At 45.3% G+C, this 17,332-nt stretch overlaps 2 protein-coding genes across 2 annotated transcripts; both read right to left on the reverse strand.

The window, feature by feature from the left end:
- Window positions 1-467: 467 nt before the first annotated feature.
- On the reverse strand, window positions 468-7,590 carry LOC310788941 (tubulin beta-4B chain-like). Its single transcript, XM_083650529.1, has 7 exons — window positions 7,471-7,590; window positions 6,989-7,097; window positions 4,327-4,437; window positions 3,887-4,131; window positions 2,986-3,308; window positions 1,991-2,335; window positions 468-1,324 (listed from the first exon to the last, which is right to left on the reverse strand). The coding sequence occupies exons 1-7, from the start codon at window positions 7,525-7,527 to the stop codon at window positions 1,177-1,179; spliced, it is 1,338 nt and encodes a 445-aa protein (XP_083506655.1). The 5' UTR covers window positions 7,528-7,590; the 3' UTR covers window positions 468-1,176.
- A 2,295-nt stretch (window positions 7,591-9,885) lies between these two features.
- Window positions 9,886-16,132, reverse strand: LOC310789470 (tubulin beta-4B chain). The gene is made up of 7 exons (XM_083651116.1): window positions 16,001-16,132; window positions 14,781-14,889; window positions 13,248-13,358; window positions 12,808-13,052; window positions 11,905-12,227; window positions 11,365-11,709; window positions 9,886-10,779 (listed from the first exon to the last, which is right to left on the reverse strand). The coding sequence occupies exons 1-7, from the start codon at window positions 16,055-16,057 to the stop codon at window positions 10,632-10,634; spliced, it is 1,338 nt and encodes a 445-aa protein (XP_083507242.1). The 5' UTR covers window positions 16,058-16,132; the 3' UTR covers window positions 9,886-10,631.
- Between the last annotated feature and the right edge of the window lie 1,200 nt (window positions 16,133-17,332).

Below are 17,332 nucleotides of genomic sequence, written 5' to 3' on the forward strand. Positions count from 1 at the left end.
GATTATCAGCCACTGCAATGTTCTCAGGCCTTCAACTCAACCCTATTCAAAGAGATTTTCCATGACCACATGGTTATGATCTTCATCTTGGCAGCAATGATGCTAAAGGAAATGTCCAATCTTGTGCGCATAAACTAAAGTCCATTGCTGATCAAATTATAAATACTTTTACAGGCTGGATCCTCCATCTAGGAAATACCTTTATTATTAACATGCCACTAAGATCAAACCAAACAAGTGATAATGTAGCCTACTTTTAAAATGTAAATTGATGGCTTCCCACCAGCTAGTTTTGTCAGATCCTTTTCAGCTTGACTGGACACACATGACATTTCCATCTGAGACGGACAGATTTGAAGATGAAATGACTGTACCGGTTAATTCTGTTTTATTTGCAAGTGTCTGAAGACAAAAAAGGCGTAAAAAAGACATGTACAGCATTTTTGTCTTAAAGACACTGTCGACAGACACTTGCCTAACAACCATAAAGCAGCCCTTACAATAGCAACACATGATACTAAGCCAAACCTATTAAACATTTTTTCCCAGGTTTATTCCACACAGTACAAGACCATTACAAAATTTTCCGTCCATTAGACCAACTTTTCTTTCTAACATTGCAGAAAATGCACATTCCTGATCATGTACCAGTGGCCAATTTCAGACATACTCTTTGCATCTTTCAGTCTTGTAGTGCAATTCATTTTAGGGTTTTGTGCCTAAATGATAGAAATGAGTACAAAGAGCAGAGCACCCTTCATGTTTAAAGCTAGACAAAGCCTGGCAGAGCCAGCAGCAGTTAAAACGCCTACATTGTGCAGTACCATCGCAGTTAGCTAGTTGTGATAGTTTGAAACATGCGTCTCTGCCTAGAGAACGAATGAACAGTTTCACTTGGGATGCAACAAATGTAAGTCAATATCATAGCATGTGGAATTTGGCAAAGGGTGTCCAGAATTAGCTGCTGGTACATTAACAGCTTATAGCAGATCGACTTTTAATGTAACTTGTTTCGAACTTGCAGCCTCAGAGCCACAGAACTAACATAAACCGTGAAAAAGAGGAGTTACAAACATTCACACGCAAAAGAGAACAGGAGCAGCAGAGACAAATACGAACAGTGAAAAACAGTGAAAACAGAGAAAGCCTTTGAACAGCTGCTCAGCCCACTGGTTTCTAGGCCAGGTCCTCCTCCCCTTCTTCCTCAAACTCTCCCTCCTCCTCGGCGGTGGCGTCTTGGTACTGCTGGTACTCTGACACCAGGTCGTTCATGTTGCTCTCCGCCTCGGTGAACTCCATCTCGTCCATGCCCTCGCCGGTGTACCTGCAACAGAGTCCAGGATGATTTAACAATGACCACAATGTTCATTTGACAAAACTACAGTTTGGGAGAGGGAGAAAAAAAAACAAAAAAAACACTGCTCCTCAGGTTGAAATACTACTAGCCTCTCTGTATCTTTCGAATGCAGCAAAGACATCGATGCACTGGAAATTCAGGGACTTTTTCAAGGACTTTCCAAGCTTAATTCCCTCAAATTCAAGGACCCAACATGACATAGTTTGAGACACGGCTCAAGGTTAATTCAAGTTACAACACAGAATTCTTATAATGAGAACGAACAGTTTTACAGAAGCTCACAGACAATTAAAAAGAGAGAGAGGCTGGAACTTGCAAGGATTTCGAGGACCTGTGGGAACCATGATAGTCTAGTACAGTGGTACCCATACCACAGGTTGAGAACCACTGGTCTAGTATACCTAGTAGAGTAGTACCCATACCACAGCTTGAGAACCACTGGTCTAGTATACCTAGTAGAGTAGTACCCATACCACAGCTTGAGAACCACTGGTCTAGTATACCTAGTAGAGTAGTACCCATACCACAGCTTGAGAACCACTGGTCTAGTATACCTAGTAGAGGGTATTTCCCAGTAGGAGTTCTGGGTACAGGGAGCTCTAACTAGCGTGAACGACAGCCGTTGCTACGCACCAGTGGAGGAAGGCCTTGCGGCGGAACATGGCGGTGAACTGCTCGGAGATGCGCTTGAACAGCTCCTGGATGGCCGTGCTGTTGCCGATGAAGGTGGCGGCCATCTTGAGGCCGCGGGGCGGGATGTCGCACACGGCCGTCTTCACGTTGTTGGGGATCCACTCCACGAAGTAGCTGCTGTTCTTGTTCTGCACGTTCAGCATCTGCTCGTCCACCTCCTTCATGGACATGCGGCCGCGGAAGATGACGGCGACGGTGAGGTAGCGGCCGTGGCGCGGGTCGCAGGCCGCCATCATGTTCTTGGCGTCGAACATCTGCTGCGTGAGTTCGGGAACCGTCAGTGCTCTGGAAGAGGATGGAGACAGGAGTCACTCCCGGGAACGCAAATTATTTTATTGCACTGTACTAGGGCTGAGCGATATGGACCAAAAATTATATCTCTGTATTTTTAGGCGGAATGGCGGTACACAATATAGCAATGTATATATGGTACACAATATACATGTATACAATATACATTCGGTATTTTCTACTAAATGTTCAGCTCTAAGTCAAAGCCACATGTGAGATGTCACAAGCACTTTTATTAAAACAAGACTGATCAAAATAAAATGCAAAGACCGGGTTTCCTTCTCTGACTATTACTACTTTTGCAAAATAGTAACACAAGATTTTGGATATATAATCAGTAGTAATGTGAATATAATTACTAAGTGGGTAAAGGCAAATATTAGAACAGCTAAAACACTCTGGTAAGTTCAGAAAATGACATCACTTCACTGTAATGCAGCCTTTAAAAGCAGGTAAAGACAACACTTATGGTATGCCATATCACACCACAATATTGCAATATCCAAAATCTAGGACGATAGTCTGATATTGCGATATCCATATAATATTGATAAATTGCCCAGTCCTCTTGCACACACCGTCTTCAAGCTATTAAAATGCAAATGAAGGGCCCGATGCGGTCTCTGCAAAGCGGGGCTGTGTACCTGTACTGTTGGCTCCCCCTGCTGGTCAGGGGGGCGAAGCCTGGCATGAAGAAGTGCAGCCGGGGGAAGGGCACCATGTTGACTGCCAGCTTCCTCAGGTCGGCGTTGAGCTGGCCGGGGAAGCGCAGGCAGGTGGTCACCCCGCTCATGGTGGCCGACACCAGGTGGTTCAGGTCCCCGTAGGTGGGCGTGGTCAGCTTGAGCGTGCGGAAGCAGATGTCGTACAGCGCCTCATTATCAATGCAGAAGGTCTCGTCCGTGTTCTCCACCAGCTGGTGGACGGACAGAGTGGCGTTGTAGGGCTCCACCACCGTGTCCGACACCTGGGGAGAGAAAGATGAGACAGAGGGAATGACGTGTGTGTGTGTGTGTGTGTGTGTGTGGGGGGGGAAGACAGAGGAAGGGCATACAACAAAGATCAGAACATGGCTCAAAATGCAGCATCAGATGACATCCTGTGCAAGGATGACAGATTAGCGCTGCACGATTATGGTCACAATGATAATCACAATTATTTTGATCAATATCGAGCTCACAATTACTCTTTGGGAATATCAAGCATTTATTGAACTAGAAAATTAATGAATAAATAAATACATAAATAATGCGCCGGATTTACAACAAGACAAAACGAGAGCAACATTGCTAAACGGAACATCTCGATTTTCTTGCTCTCATGATTGTGGGGGAGCCAAAATCTTGATCACAATTAATATTCGACTAATTGTGCAGTCCAAGATTCTAGGCAACCGTCCAGCAATGACGGTCATGTCTATATGTTTGTTCTGTTCAATCCATATTCTTTAATTCCAGGGCAATTCTGGACTAACAGTGACAGAAAAAATAGTAGCCTCAGACATACAGGCTTGTAAGATTGGCATGCATCACGTGTTTCCTGTACCTTAGGTGAAGGCACCACACTGAAAGTGTTCATGATGCGGTCGGGGTACTCCTCTCGGATCTTGCTGATCATCAGGGTTCCCATGCCGGAGCCGGTGCCTCCGCCCAGGGAGTGGGTGAGCTGGAAGCCCTGCAGGCAGTCGCAGCTCTCCGCCTCCTTCCTCACCACATCCAGCACCGAGTCCACCAGCTCCGCTCCCTCCGTGTAGTGGCCCTTAGCCCAGTTGTTACCTGCTCCACTCTGACCTGTGGAGCACATACACACAGGAATATATCACTGCCATCATGTCAAAACCTACCAACTCCTATATTACTTGAATTATGCCTATAATGTTGTCTCTTGCGGATTATTAAAATATACATTTGCCAACAATGAAGATTGAGTGGGTCAGCTGAGACAGAGGCTTGTTTAAACTCGAATCACCACATTAAAAATCTCACCAAAGATAAAGTTGTCCGGTCTAAAGATCTGGCCAAAGGGACCAGACCGCACAGAGTCCATGGTGCCTGGCTCCAAGTCCACCAGCACAGCACGAGGAACATACTTGCCACCTAGTGATGCAAACACGGGGTTAAGAATTATTGGAGGACAGATATACAAAACAATTTACACAAACAAAAATATCGCCATTTCAGAGAGGACATTAAAGGTCCTTGCACATAGAGTCCGTTTTTTCGTCCGAAATTGACGCACGAAAAAAATAAAAATACGACCTCATTTGTGTCAATCATCATTGACACACCGAGTCCGACAATTACGTCCGTCATTTAAGTTTTCGGACGAGGTTCGATTTTCTGCGTTTTTCCGCATCCATGAAATCGTTTTGACAGGTGTTTGACCACCCAGAGCTGCCGTAGTGTTGCTATTCACAATGAAAAATGGCATCTGAGAAGTTAATTCAGTTCGTCTCCCAGCACAAAGCATTTTATGGCAAAGCAGGAATACAGAGATTCGGAATTAAAAGACAGAATGTGCCGGGTGATTGCAGACCAGCTTGGAATGCGGGACGCGGTGTGTGTGTGTGTGTGTGTGTATGGGGAAGGGGGGGGGGGGAGGAGAGAGACAGAGAGCCACACAGACACACTGCCAGTTGTGGATCAATAGGATCGCGGTAGTTTTCTTTTCGTTGCGAATCTTCGCAACGAATATTGGATAATTAACGCATCGGACTCAGTGGGCAAGGTATCTGTGCGTGACGTGTTTTTTTCGGATGACGGATTAAAAAAACGCAGCGAACAATTCGGACTCTGTGTGCAAGAACCTTAAAGATGTGGATTTACAGGCTTAGTTTAGACAGAAATAAAGGGAAATAGAGGAGGGGGGGGGGCATTGTGGTTTCTGTCTGGGATATGGTGATACAATTACACCAGCCTGGCTCAGTGTAATAACATTTATTTATTCACAAGGCATGGAGCTCGATCGGTGGTGACATCAGCTGTCTAAACTGCCTTTCATTTGGCAAGATGGTGGTGACGGTTTCATGTAACGTTCATGTATGGCGTCAAGCTCATATTACAAAGGAGACGCTCTCTCTAGGTATTAAACGGCGCTCCCCAGGTTCTTACCTGTCGATATTGCAAAGTATAAATACATACGATTATAACGTTAATGTATGTTGACAGTAACTTAATGCAGCCACATGTGATAGAGCGGACATGCGGATTGGGCTATTAAAAATAATCATAATAATTGTGTAAATTTTGGTTAACGAACGACAGAAAATCTGTGGTTTGGATCTAGCCCATGGCACACCAATCAAACTTTCTACAACAAACAAGGACCAACACAGATGTTTGTTAGGTGTGCCATGGTTGTCTGTCCTTGTTTGGAATCAGAATCACTTTATTGATCTGTGGGGGGAAATTAATTAGGTCATGCTACAGTTGCTCACTCAGATAGGGAAGAATATAAACAGAGACATTGTATGAAGCATAGAATAGACCAAAAAAAACAACAATAAAAAAATATATATACCGGTATATAATTTAGGTAGCCTTGGAATTGCCTTGGAAGCCTAGGAATTGTTTGGTCAGATTCAACTGCCCATCCTTTGTACGTGTTTAACCCATAGCACACCAATCAAACATTATCCAACAACTGCCAACATTCTTGTGGATGTTTGGTGTGCCATGGGCTATTAATTATGTTACATGGTTATCAGGTTGCACCACTTTTTCCCGCTACTTTCCCAGTGATACTTGTCATTCGGTTTCTGATTATAGAACACTAACGTTAAGGTCCTTGCACATAGAGTCCGTTTTTTCGTCCGAAATTGACGCACGAAAAGAAATAAAAATACGACCTCATTTGTGTCAATCATCATTGACACACCGAGTCCGACAATTACGTCCGTCATTTAAGTTTTCGGACGAGGTTCGATTTTCTGCGTTTTTCCGCATCCATGAAATCGTTTTGACAGGTATTTGACTACTCAGAGCTGCCGTAGTGTTGCTATTCACAATGAAAAATGGCGTCTGAGAAGTTAATTCAGTTCGTCTCCCAGCACAAAGCATTTTATGACAAAGCAGGAATACAGAGATTCGGAATTAAAAGACAGAATGTGCCGGGTGATTGCAGACCAGCTTGGAACGGGGTGTGTGTGTGTGTGTGTGTGTGTGTATGGGGAAGGGGGGGAAGGGGGGGGGGGAAGGGGGGGGGGGGAAGGGGGGGGGGGGAGGGGGGGGGGGGAGAGAGAGCCACACAGACACACTGCCAGTTGTGGATCAATAGGATTGCGGTAGTTTTCTTTTCGTTGCGAATCTTCGCAACGAATATTGGATAATTAACGCATCGGACTCAGTGTGCAAGGTATCTGTGCGTGACGTGTTTTTTTCGGATGACGGATTAAAAAAACGCAGCAAACAATTCGGACTCTGTGTGCAAGAACCTTAAATGCTACTTCGTGTCTGCGTGCGTATGTCTGTTACACATCAAAAATATATCAGCCAAAGGCTAGTAATATCCATAACGTTAGTGGTTTAAGCACGCCTCCTACTGGAATAGTGTGTAATTAACAACAAGTCCTAAACCTAATTTTTGTAATTACCATAAATTCCCCGCAGTACAGTAATTCGGCTCCAAAAAGAGTAACGTTAAACGTACCTGATGCCTCGTTGTAATAGACGTTGATTCTCTCCAGCTGCAGGTCGCTGTCACCGTGGTATGTCCCGGTGGGGTCGATGCCGTGCTCATCGCTAATCACCTCCCAGAACTACACATGAAGGAGAGGGAGGACAGGTGGCTAGCTGACATTAGCTTGGCCTACCTTGGCAACGCAAACACAACGATAGCTATGAGCACCAAGCTAACATTAGCGTTGTCACGCTAGCTAACTTACCTACCCGCCCAAACCAATTCAACGTCTTTATCATGAATTTAACGTGCATAATGTATGAAGGAAGGACAGCAGGTGGGTAGCTGACGTTAGCTTGGCAACGCAAACACAACGGGAGCTATGAGCACCAAGCTAACATTAGCTTTGTCACGCTAGCTAACATTACCTACCCGCCCAAACCAATTCAACGTCTTTATCACAAATTAACGTACACAATGTTACACAATTTCAATCACAAAATCATCCCAACCTTGGCTCCAATCTGGTTGCCGCACTGGCCCGCCTGCAGATGCACGATTTCCCTCATTTTTCTTCTGGTGGATTTCTGAGTGAAGACGACACAACGGTGCTCTCTTCACAAATCTCCTGCAACTAGTTCTGGCACCTTCCACCCCGCTTTATGGGGCGTAAACCACGGAACCAGAATGAACACCGGAAAGCAGTGCGCCAAAAAACATCTGTGTTGCTGTTAGCTTGATGTCTCTTCCCTCGATTAATTGTCTGATGCAAAGCTTCTGTATTGGCTTAAAAGATGTGAGATTGTGAATCCGCAATGTTTCTAAAATAACTTCGGTACGTCCATCTTTTGTTTTGTTGTTTGCCGTTCTGATACTTGGGTCAAATTGTCAAGTTAACGTGAAAGTTGACGAGCTAGAAACGCTGCCATCCGGTCTAGGGCGGGCTCTAGGCCGGAACCAGTAGGGTGACAAAATCAATTGTGGGCGGGTTACCTGCAACGAATAACCTGAAACGGTATGAGCGTGCCAACCACTGAGCTACATAGTGCCAACCCCGAGCCGCCAATCCAAAACCAGGTGGACCCCCCGCTGAGAGTGTAAACACACAGGATGAACTCGAGCTCCTTTCATAACTGTTTGTCCACAATATGATTTCATCATCTGCCGTCTAACAGTTCCTTAACCGTACATAGACTTGCCTGTGACTCTCGCTCTCAAGCTGTCTAAATCAGCGATTTTTTTTACCGAGCTTTCGACCAGAGTGGCGCTGTTGAGGGCTGCGACGGCTGGGAGCTCTAACCCGGAAAAAATTATATCACCGGCACAGAATTCGGATAAAAAGAGGCATTTATGATCAGCATCAAGCTTTCAAGCTTTCAAAATGTTTCTGTGACACTTGTAAATACGTGCGTATCGCTGATTTAGACAGCTTGAAAGCAAGAGTCGCAGGGAAGTCTATGTACGGATAAGGGACTCTTGTAGGGGGTAGACGATCACGTGACGATGACGTCATACCCGGAAGAGTCCGAAAGGGGCTAGATGAACTCTGGCACCACATCAGTGCAGCCTGTTGGATTATTCTATAAGTCAAAAACACACAAAATCCACTACCGATACAAGTATTGTAGATGGAATGAACCCACAAGAGAAGAGCTCACATATCTTGGAAGTTGGAACCACTGTTAGATATGATGGAGGAACAGGCAGTGACATCAAAAGCCGTCTCAACAAGGCCAGAAACACCTTCAGAATGATAAACAGTGTGTGGAAGTTCCTCCCAGTAACACCAAGCTAAAACTGTAGCAGAGCTGTGTGCTTTCTACCCTGCTATAGACGGTTTTCACGGAATGGTCAGTCCTGCACTTGAATGTTTTTTTATTTTTATTTATGTCCATAGCAAAAACTGCAACAGGAAGTGAGCGGGGGTTCAATTTAGAAAGTTTTTGTTGTCAAGTTAAAACCGTCTATATACAGCTCAGAATGCTGGAGTATGACAGAGAATGACCTCTCCAAGCTGTCAACATTCCACACAAAGAGCCTGAGAAAACTCCTGCGTATCTTCTGGCCTAACACCATCTCCAATCAACAACTACCTGCCCGGACCAATCAGGAGGAGAGCATCGACACCATCATCATCATGAGAAGATGGTGGAGAGATGGATGGGACACATCATGTGAAAAGAACAGGATGACATCACAAGAAGCACCCTGCACTGACTGGACACCAGAGGGAAGGCAGGCGGAAGAGCCAAAGAAAGCTGGTGTGGAAACAGTGGAGAAGAGAACTGAAAACCCTGAAGCAGACCTGAGGCACCAACCAGAAGTTCACCCAAAACAGAGGAGTGGAGATCCTCTGTTGCTGCCCTAAATGCCAGTATAAGGACAGGAAGGAAGTATTCATGTTAAAGTATTAACTTTAGCAGACTAGCTAATGTAGCTGGTGGTGCCAGCTTCATTGCTCTGCTGCCGATCAGATTAGTGTCACACTGATGGCTGTTTACTCTGAATTCCTCTATTCAAAACTAGCAGCTCTCCATAAGCTAAATGTTTACAACACCGCTCAACCCCAGAGCCTGTGTGTGTGTGTGTGTGTGTGTGTGTGTGCAACCAGTTTGACAGAATGCCTTTTGGCTGTAATCTACATGCACTTACACTTACAGTACACACGTGCACGTGCGCACACACACACACACACACACACACACACACACCTTGTCTTACTCAACATTCAGACTTTATATTTAATGTCTGTCTGCATTCAGGACTATTTTCCTTGACATACAAGTTTAAGTGTGTGTGTGTGTGTGACACACATGACATTTCCATCTGAGACGGACAGATTTGAAGATGAAATGATGACTGTACCGGTTAATTCTGTTTTATTTGCAACAGTGTCTGAAGACAAAAAAGGCGTCAAAAAGACATGTACAGCATTTTTGTCTTAAAGACACTGTCGACAGACACTTGCCTAACAACCATAAAACAGCCCTTACAATAGCAACACATGATACTAAGCCAAACCTATTAAACATTTTTTCCCAGGTTTATTCCACACAGTACAAGACCATTACAAAATATTCCGTCCATTAGACCAACTTTTCTTTCTAACAAACATTGCATAAAATGCACATTCCTGATCATGTACCAGTGGCCAATTTCAGACATACTCTTTGCATCTTTCAGTCTTGTAGTGCAATTCATTTTAGGGTTTTGTGCCTAAATGATAGAAATGAGTACAAAGAGCAGAGCACCCTTCATGTTTAAAGCTAGACAAAGCCTGGCAGAGCCAGCAGCAGTTAAAACGCCTACATTGTGCAGTACCATCGCAGTTAGCTAGTTGTGATAGTTTGAAACATGCGTCTCTGCCTAGAGAACGAATGAACAGTTTCACTTGGGATGCAACAAATGTAAGTCAATATCATTGCATGTGGAATTTGGCAAAGGGTGTCCAGAATTAGCTGCTGGTACATTAACAGCTTATAGCAGATCGACTTTTAGTGTAACTTGTTTCGAACTTGCAGCCTCAGAGCCACAGAACTAATATAAACCGTGAAAAAGAGGAGTTACAAACATTCACACGCAAAACAGAACAGGAGCAGCAGAGACAAATACGAACAGTGAAAAACAGTGAAAACAGAGAAAGCCTTTGAACAGCTGCTCAACCCCCTGGTTTCTAGGCCAGGTCCTCCTCCCCTTCTTCCTCAAACTCTCCCTCCTCCTCGGCGGTGGCGTCTTGGTATTGCTGGTACTCTGACACCAGGTCGTTCATGTTGCTCTCCGCCTCGGTGAACTCCATCTCGTCCATGCCCTCGCCGGTGTACCTGCAACAGAGTCCAGGATGATTTAACAATGACCACAATGTTCATTTGACAAAACTACAGTTTGGGAGAGGGAGAAAAAAAATACAACAAAAAACACTGCTCCTCAGGTTGAAATACTACTAGCCTCTCTGTATCTTTAGCCTCTCTGTATCTTTCGAATGCAGCAAAGTCATCGATGCACTGGAAATTCAGGGACTTTTTCAAGGACTTTCCAAGCCCAATTCCCTCAAATTCAAGGACCCAACACGACATAGTTTGAGACACGGCTCAAGGTTAATTCAAGTTACAACACAGAGAATTCTTATAATGAGAACGAACAGTTTTACAGAAGCTCACAGACAATTAAAAAGAGAGAGAGGCTGGAACTTGCAAGGATTTCGAGGACCTGTGGGAACCATGATAGTCTAGTACAGTGATACCCATACCACAGCTTGAGAACCACTGGTCTAGTATACCTAGTAGAGTAGTACCCATACCACAGCTTGAGAACCACTGGTCTAGTATACCTAGTAGAGGGTATTTCCCAGTAGGAGTTCTGGGTACAGGGAGCTCTAACTAGCGTGAACGACAGCCGTTGCTACGCACCAGTGGAGGAAGGCCTTGCGGCGGAACATGGCGGTGAACTGCTCGGAGATGCGCTTGAACAGCTCCTGGATGGCCGTGCTGTTGCCGATGAAGGTGGCGGCCATCTTGAGGCCGCGGGGCGGGATGTCGCACACGGCCGTCTTCACGTTGTTGGGGATCCACTCCACGAAGTAGCTGCTGTTCTTGTTCTGCACGTTCAGCATCTGCTCGTCCACCTCCTTCATGGACATGCGGCCGCGGAAGATGGCGGCGACGGTGAGGTAGCGGCCGTGGCGCGGGTCGCACGCCGCCATCATGTTCTTGGCGTCGAACATCTGCTGCGTGAGTTCGGGAACCGTCAGTGCTCTGGAAGAGGATGGAGACAAGAGTCACTCCCGGGAACGCAAATTATTTTATTGCACTGTACTAGGGCTGAGCGATATGGACCAAAAATTATATCTCTGTATTTAAATTGCCCAGTCCTCTTGCACACACCGTCTTCAAGCTATTAAAATGCAAATGAAGGGCCCGATGCGGTCTCTGCAAAGCGGGGCTGTGTACCTGTACTGTTGGCTCCCCCTGCTGGTCAGGGGGGCGAAGCCTGGCATGAAGAAGTGCAGCCGGGGGAAGGGCACCATGTTGACTGCCAGCTTCCTCAGGTCGGCGTTGAGCTGGCCGGGGAAGCGCAGGCAGGTGGTCACCCCGCTCATGGTGGCCGACACCAGGTGGTTCAGGTCCCCGTAGGTGGGCGTGGTCAGCTTGAGCGTGCGGAAGCAGATGTCGTACAGCGCCTCATTATCAATGCAGTAGGTCTCGTCCGTGTTCTCCACCAGCTGGTGGACGGACAGAGTGGCGTTGTAGGGCTCCACCACCGTGTCCGACACCTGGGGAGAGAATAATGAGACAGAGGGAATGACGTGTGTGTGTGTGTGGGGGGGGGGGGGGGGTGGAGAAGACAGAGGAAGGGCATACAACAAAGATCAGAACATGGCTCAAAATGCAGCATCAGATGACATCCTGTGCAAGGATGACAGATTAGCGCTGCACGATTATGGTCACAATGATAATCACAATTATTTTTGATCAATATCGAGCTCACAATTACTCTTTGGGAATATCAAGCATTTATTGAACTAGAAAATTAATAAATAAATAAATACATAAATAGTGCGCTGGATTTACAACAAGACAAAACGAGAGCAACATTGCTAAAGGGAACATCTCGATTTTCTTGCGCTCATGATTGTGGGGGAGCCAAAATCTTGATCACAATTAATATTCGACTAATTGTGCAGTCCAAGATTCTAGGCAACCGTCCAGCAATGACGGTCATGTCTATATGTTTGTTCTGTTCAATCCATATTCTTTAATTCCAGGGCAATTCTGGACTAACAGTGACAGAAAAAATAGTAGCCTCAGACATACAGGCTTGTAAGATTCGCATGCATCACGTGTTTCCTGTACCTTAGGTGAAGGCACCACACTGAAAGTGTTCATGATACGGTCGGGGTACTCCTCTCGGATCTTGCTGATCATCAGGGTTCCCATGCCGGAGCCGGTGCCTCCGCCCAGGGAGTGGGTGAGCTGGAAGCCCTGCAGGCAGTCGCAGCTCTCCGCCTCCTTCCTCACCACATCCAGCACCGAGTCCACCAGCTCTGCTCCCTCCGTGTAGTGGCCCTTAGCCCAGTTGTTACCTGCTCCACTCTGACCTGTGGAGCACATACACACAGGAATATATCACTGCCATCATGTCAAAACCTACCAAGTCCTATATTACTTGAATTATGCCTATAATGTTGTCTCTTGCGGATTATTAAAATATACATTTGCCAACAATGAAGATTGAGTGGGTCAGCTGAGACAGAGGCTTGTTTAAACTCGAATCACCACATTAAAAATCTCACCAAAGACAAAGTTGTCCGGTCTAAAGATCTGGCCAAAGGGACCAGACCGCACAGAGTCCATGGTGCCTGGCTCCAAGTCCACCAGCACAGCACGAGGAACATACTTGCCACCTAGTGATGCAAACACGGGGATAAGAATTATTGGAGGACGGATATACAAAACAATTTACACAAACAAACAAAAATATCTCCATTTCAGAGAGGACATTAAAGATGTGGATTTACAGGCTTAGTTTAGACAGAAATAAAGGGAAAGAGAGGAGGGGGGGGGGGGCATTGTGGTTTCTGTCTGGGATATGGTGATACAATTACAACAGCCTGGCTCAGTGTAATAACATTTATTTATTCACAGGGCATAGACCTCGATCGGTGGTGACATCAGCTGTCTAAACTGCCTTTCATTTGGCAAGATGGTGGTGACGGTTTCATGTAACGTTCATGTATGGCGTCAAGCTCATATTACAAAGGAGACGCTCTCTCTAGGTATTAAACGGCGCTCCCCAGGTTCCTACCTGTCGATATTGCAAAGTATAAATACATACGATTATAATGTATGTTGACAGTAACTTAATGCAGCCACATGTGATAGAGCGGACATGCGGATTGCGCTATTAAAAATAATCATAATAATTGTGTAAATTTGGTTAACGAACGACAGAAAATCCGCTGTTTGGATCTAGCCCGTGGCACACCAATCAAACTTTCTACAACAAACAAGGACCAACACAGATGTTTGTTAGGTGTGCCATGGTTGTCTGTCCTTGTTTGGAATCAGAATCACTTTATTGATCTGTGGGGGGAAATTAATTAGGTCATGCTACAGTTGCTCCCTCAAATAGGGAAGAATATAAACAGAGACATTGTATGAAGCATGGAATAGACCAAAAAAACAACAATAAAAAAAAAATATATATATAATATAATTTAGGTAGCCTTGGAATTGCCTTGGAAGCCTAGGAATTGTTTGGTCAGATTCAACTGTCCATCCTTTGTTTGTATGTGTTTAACCCATAGCACACCAATCAAACATTATCCAACAACTGCCAACATTCTTGTGGATGTTTGGTGTGCCATGGGCTATTAATTATGTTACATGGTTATCAGGTTGCACCACTTTTTCCCGCTACTTTCCCAGTGATACTTGTCATTCGGTTTCTGATTATAGAACACTAACGTTAATGCTACTTCGTGTGTGTGTGTGTGTGTGTGTGTGTGTGTGTGTGCGTGTGTCTGCGTGCTATGTCTGTTACACATCAAAAATATATCAGCCAAAGGCTAGTAATATCCATAACGTTAGTGGTTTAAGCACGCCTCCTACTGGAATAGTGTGTAATTAACAACAAGTCCTATCCCAATTTGTAATTACCATAAATTCCCCGCAGTACAGTAATAATAATAATAATAACAATAACTTGGACTTATATAGCGCCTTTCTCGAACCCAAGGACGCTTCACAGGAAATAACAAAACAAGGAACGGTAGACACACAAAAGACGAGTAATTCGGCTCCAAAAAGAGTAACGTTAAACGTACCTGATGCCTCGTTGTAATAGACGTTGATTCTCTCCAGCTGCAGGTCGCTGTCACCGTGGTATGTCCCGGTGGGGTCGATGCCGTGCTCATCGCTAATCACCTCCCAGAACTACACATGAAGGAGAGGGAGGACAGGTGGCTAGCTGACATTAGCTTGGCTTACCTTGGCAACGCAAACACAACGACAGTTATGAGCACCAAGCTAACATTAGCGTTGTCACGCTAGCTAACTTACCTACCCGCCCAAACCAATTCAACGTCTTTATCATGAATTTAACGTGCATAATGTATGAAGGAAGGACAGGTGGCTAGCTGACGTTAGCTTGGCAACGCAAACACACAACGGTAGCTATGAGCACCAGGCCCGCTCCAACCCATTACGCAGAGTACGCAGACTGCGTAGGGCATCACGTGACTGAGGGCACCAAAAAGAAAAAAAAAAAAAAAAAAAAAAAAAAATTTTGGTGCCCTCAGTCAGGCCACTCACTGAACAGCAGGCCAGGCGCCGCCTACTGGTTTACTAGTGGTTTTATTACTTTATTCAGGGTGCATCTCATTGTAAAATTGGACTCGGCCCAAATTGGGCTTCAAACGGCCCAAATTGGGCTTCAAGCGGCCCAAATCTGGCTTCAACCGGCCCAAATGTGGCTTCAACTGGCCCAAATCTGGCTTCAACTGGCCCAAATCGGGCTTCAGACGGTCCAAATCTGGCTTCAAACAGCCCAAATCTGGCTTCAAACGGCCCAAATTGGGCTTCAAACAGCCCAAATTTTTCGCCGCCGCCCTTCGGACGCCGGCACGCACGTCGGCCTGTATCGGCCTGGCCTGCTTGGTATCTAATGCCCGGCCTGAATTATGATCCCAGTCCGCCCCTGCTTGCATGTAGTTTAACAATCACTTGTTTGCTGACATGTACAGTAATTCTAACAATTGTTTGTTTCCCACATGTAATGAAATGTGAGATACACTAGTATCGTTCATAATTAATGATTTTGCAGTCTTTCGTTTGACAGTTATTGAAAGTTTTACGGGGGGGGGGGGGGGGGGGCACCACAGAACAATTACGCTTAGGGCACCCAAATGGCCAGGAACGGCCCTGATGAGCACCAAGCTAACATTAGCTTTGTCACGCTAGGTAACATTACCTACCCGCCCAAACCAATTCAACGTCTTTATCACAAATTAACGTTCCACAATTTCAATCACAAAATCATCCCAACCTTGGCTCCAATCTGGTTGCCACACTGGCCCGCCTGCAGATGCACGATTTCCCTCATTTTTCTTTTGGTGGATTTCTGAGTGAAGACGACACAACGGTGGTCTCTTCACAAATCTCCTGCAACGAATAACCTGAAACGGTATGAGCGTGCCAACCACTGAGCTAAATGGTGCCAACCCCAAGCCGCCAATAAACACAATTGGTCTAGACAAATGTCAGTCATGTCAGCCATACATTTCATTGGTCAATGAATCCTCACGCGTAGTTGTGATTGGTTTCGATCAGGTTGGTGGGCGGGAACTCAGTTGTCAGTGGTGACAGGAATGGAAACAAAATACACACACAACAAACAACCCTCACTCTCTCTCTCTCCCGCTCTGTCTCTCATGATTTCCCTTCGCCTCAATAGTTTCATTTAGCGTTGTAGTTATAGCTTACTGTCGATCTCCAAAACGATCTACGGATGGTTGGGTGTACCCTACTCTATTTTGGGGTAACTTAATATCATTTAGTATCGTTAATTTAATATCGTTTAGTGTTCGAGAGAGGGTCAGGTTGTACCTTCCTCAGCCATGAGAGGGTGATGGAGAACTTTGTGGAAATCTACCTAGAATCCACGAGAAACACCCATCCTGCAGCAAATCAGTTGTTGCTTTATGGTGGCAAATTACGCTTCTTCGCATTTAAGCGTATAATTGTTCCTGGCAGGTGTATTTATTGTCACTCCTGTATCATAGTCAGTGTTGAAAAAAAAAGATAGCAGAGGATGGTTTCGATCCATCGACCTCTGGGTTATGGGCCCAGCACGCTTCCGCTGCGCCACTCTGCTCTATAGTGCGGTAGCCATTAACAGCCTTTTAAAGCCAAGAGAGGTGTTTTTCTATAGTAGGTGGCACACTCCCTCTGGTGGAGAAGGAAAGTAGTACAACTCCACTATAATGTGTTTGAAATAGCCTGATATTCAGACTGAATTGTCAACTCGTAAACTAATTTTCATCTTCAAGAACAGCCAACTCCACAACTCTGTGGAGTGGGCGGGACTTCGAAGGTCTGGAGCCAGGCTACATGAGTAGAGCTATTTTGTCATTTGGGTGGACTGAGAAATAAGATGTAATTTTGAAGGGTGGTATTATGGTTGTATGTATTAGCACCTGGGTGTCGGTCTGGAAACAAAATAAAATCACTGGACTTTTTGCAATGGCTGCATAACGTTAATCTTTAATAGGCTACATAATAAATTCAAGTTGTGCATGTATATGTATGTACCGGTATGTATGTCTGTGTGCACCGGTGATGTGTGACATAATCAGTGAGGAGAGGAGTGAGGAGAAGA

Source organism: Poromitra crassiceps (assembly GCF_964638095.1).
Source record: "Poromitra crassiceps genome assembly, chromosome: 14".
Taxonomy (NCBI): Eukaryota; Metazoa; Chordata; class Actinopteri; order Beryciformes; family Melamphaidae; genus Poromitra; species Poromitra crassiceps.

Coding starts and splice junctions, on each gene's coding strand:
- LOC310788941 (XM_083650529.1), bottom strand. CDS start 7,527: ATGAGGGAAATCGTGCATCTGCAGGCGGGCCAGTGCGGCAACCAGATT. Junction 4,132..4,326: donor ACCGGACAACTTTATCTTTG/GTGAGATTTTTA, acceptor TGTGCTCCACAG/GTCAGAGTGGAGCAGGTAAC. Junction 1,325..1,990: donor CGCAAGGCCTTCCTCCACTG/GTGCGTAGCAAC, acceptor ACTCTGTTGCAG/GTACACCGGCGAGGGCATGG.
- LOC310789470 (XM_083651116.1), bottom strand. CDS start 16,057: ATGAGGGAAATCGTGCATCTGCAGGCGGGCCAGTGTGGCAACCAGATT. Junction 14,890..16,000: donor GCAACCAGATTGGAGCCAAG/GTTGGGATGATT, acceptor CTTCATGTGTAG/TTCTGGGAGGTGATTAGCGA. Junction 13,359..14,780: donor CTATTACAACGAGGCATCAG/GTACGTTTAACG, acceptor TTGCATCACTAG/GTGGCAAGTATGTTCCTCGT.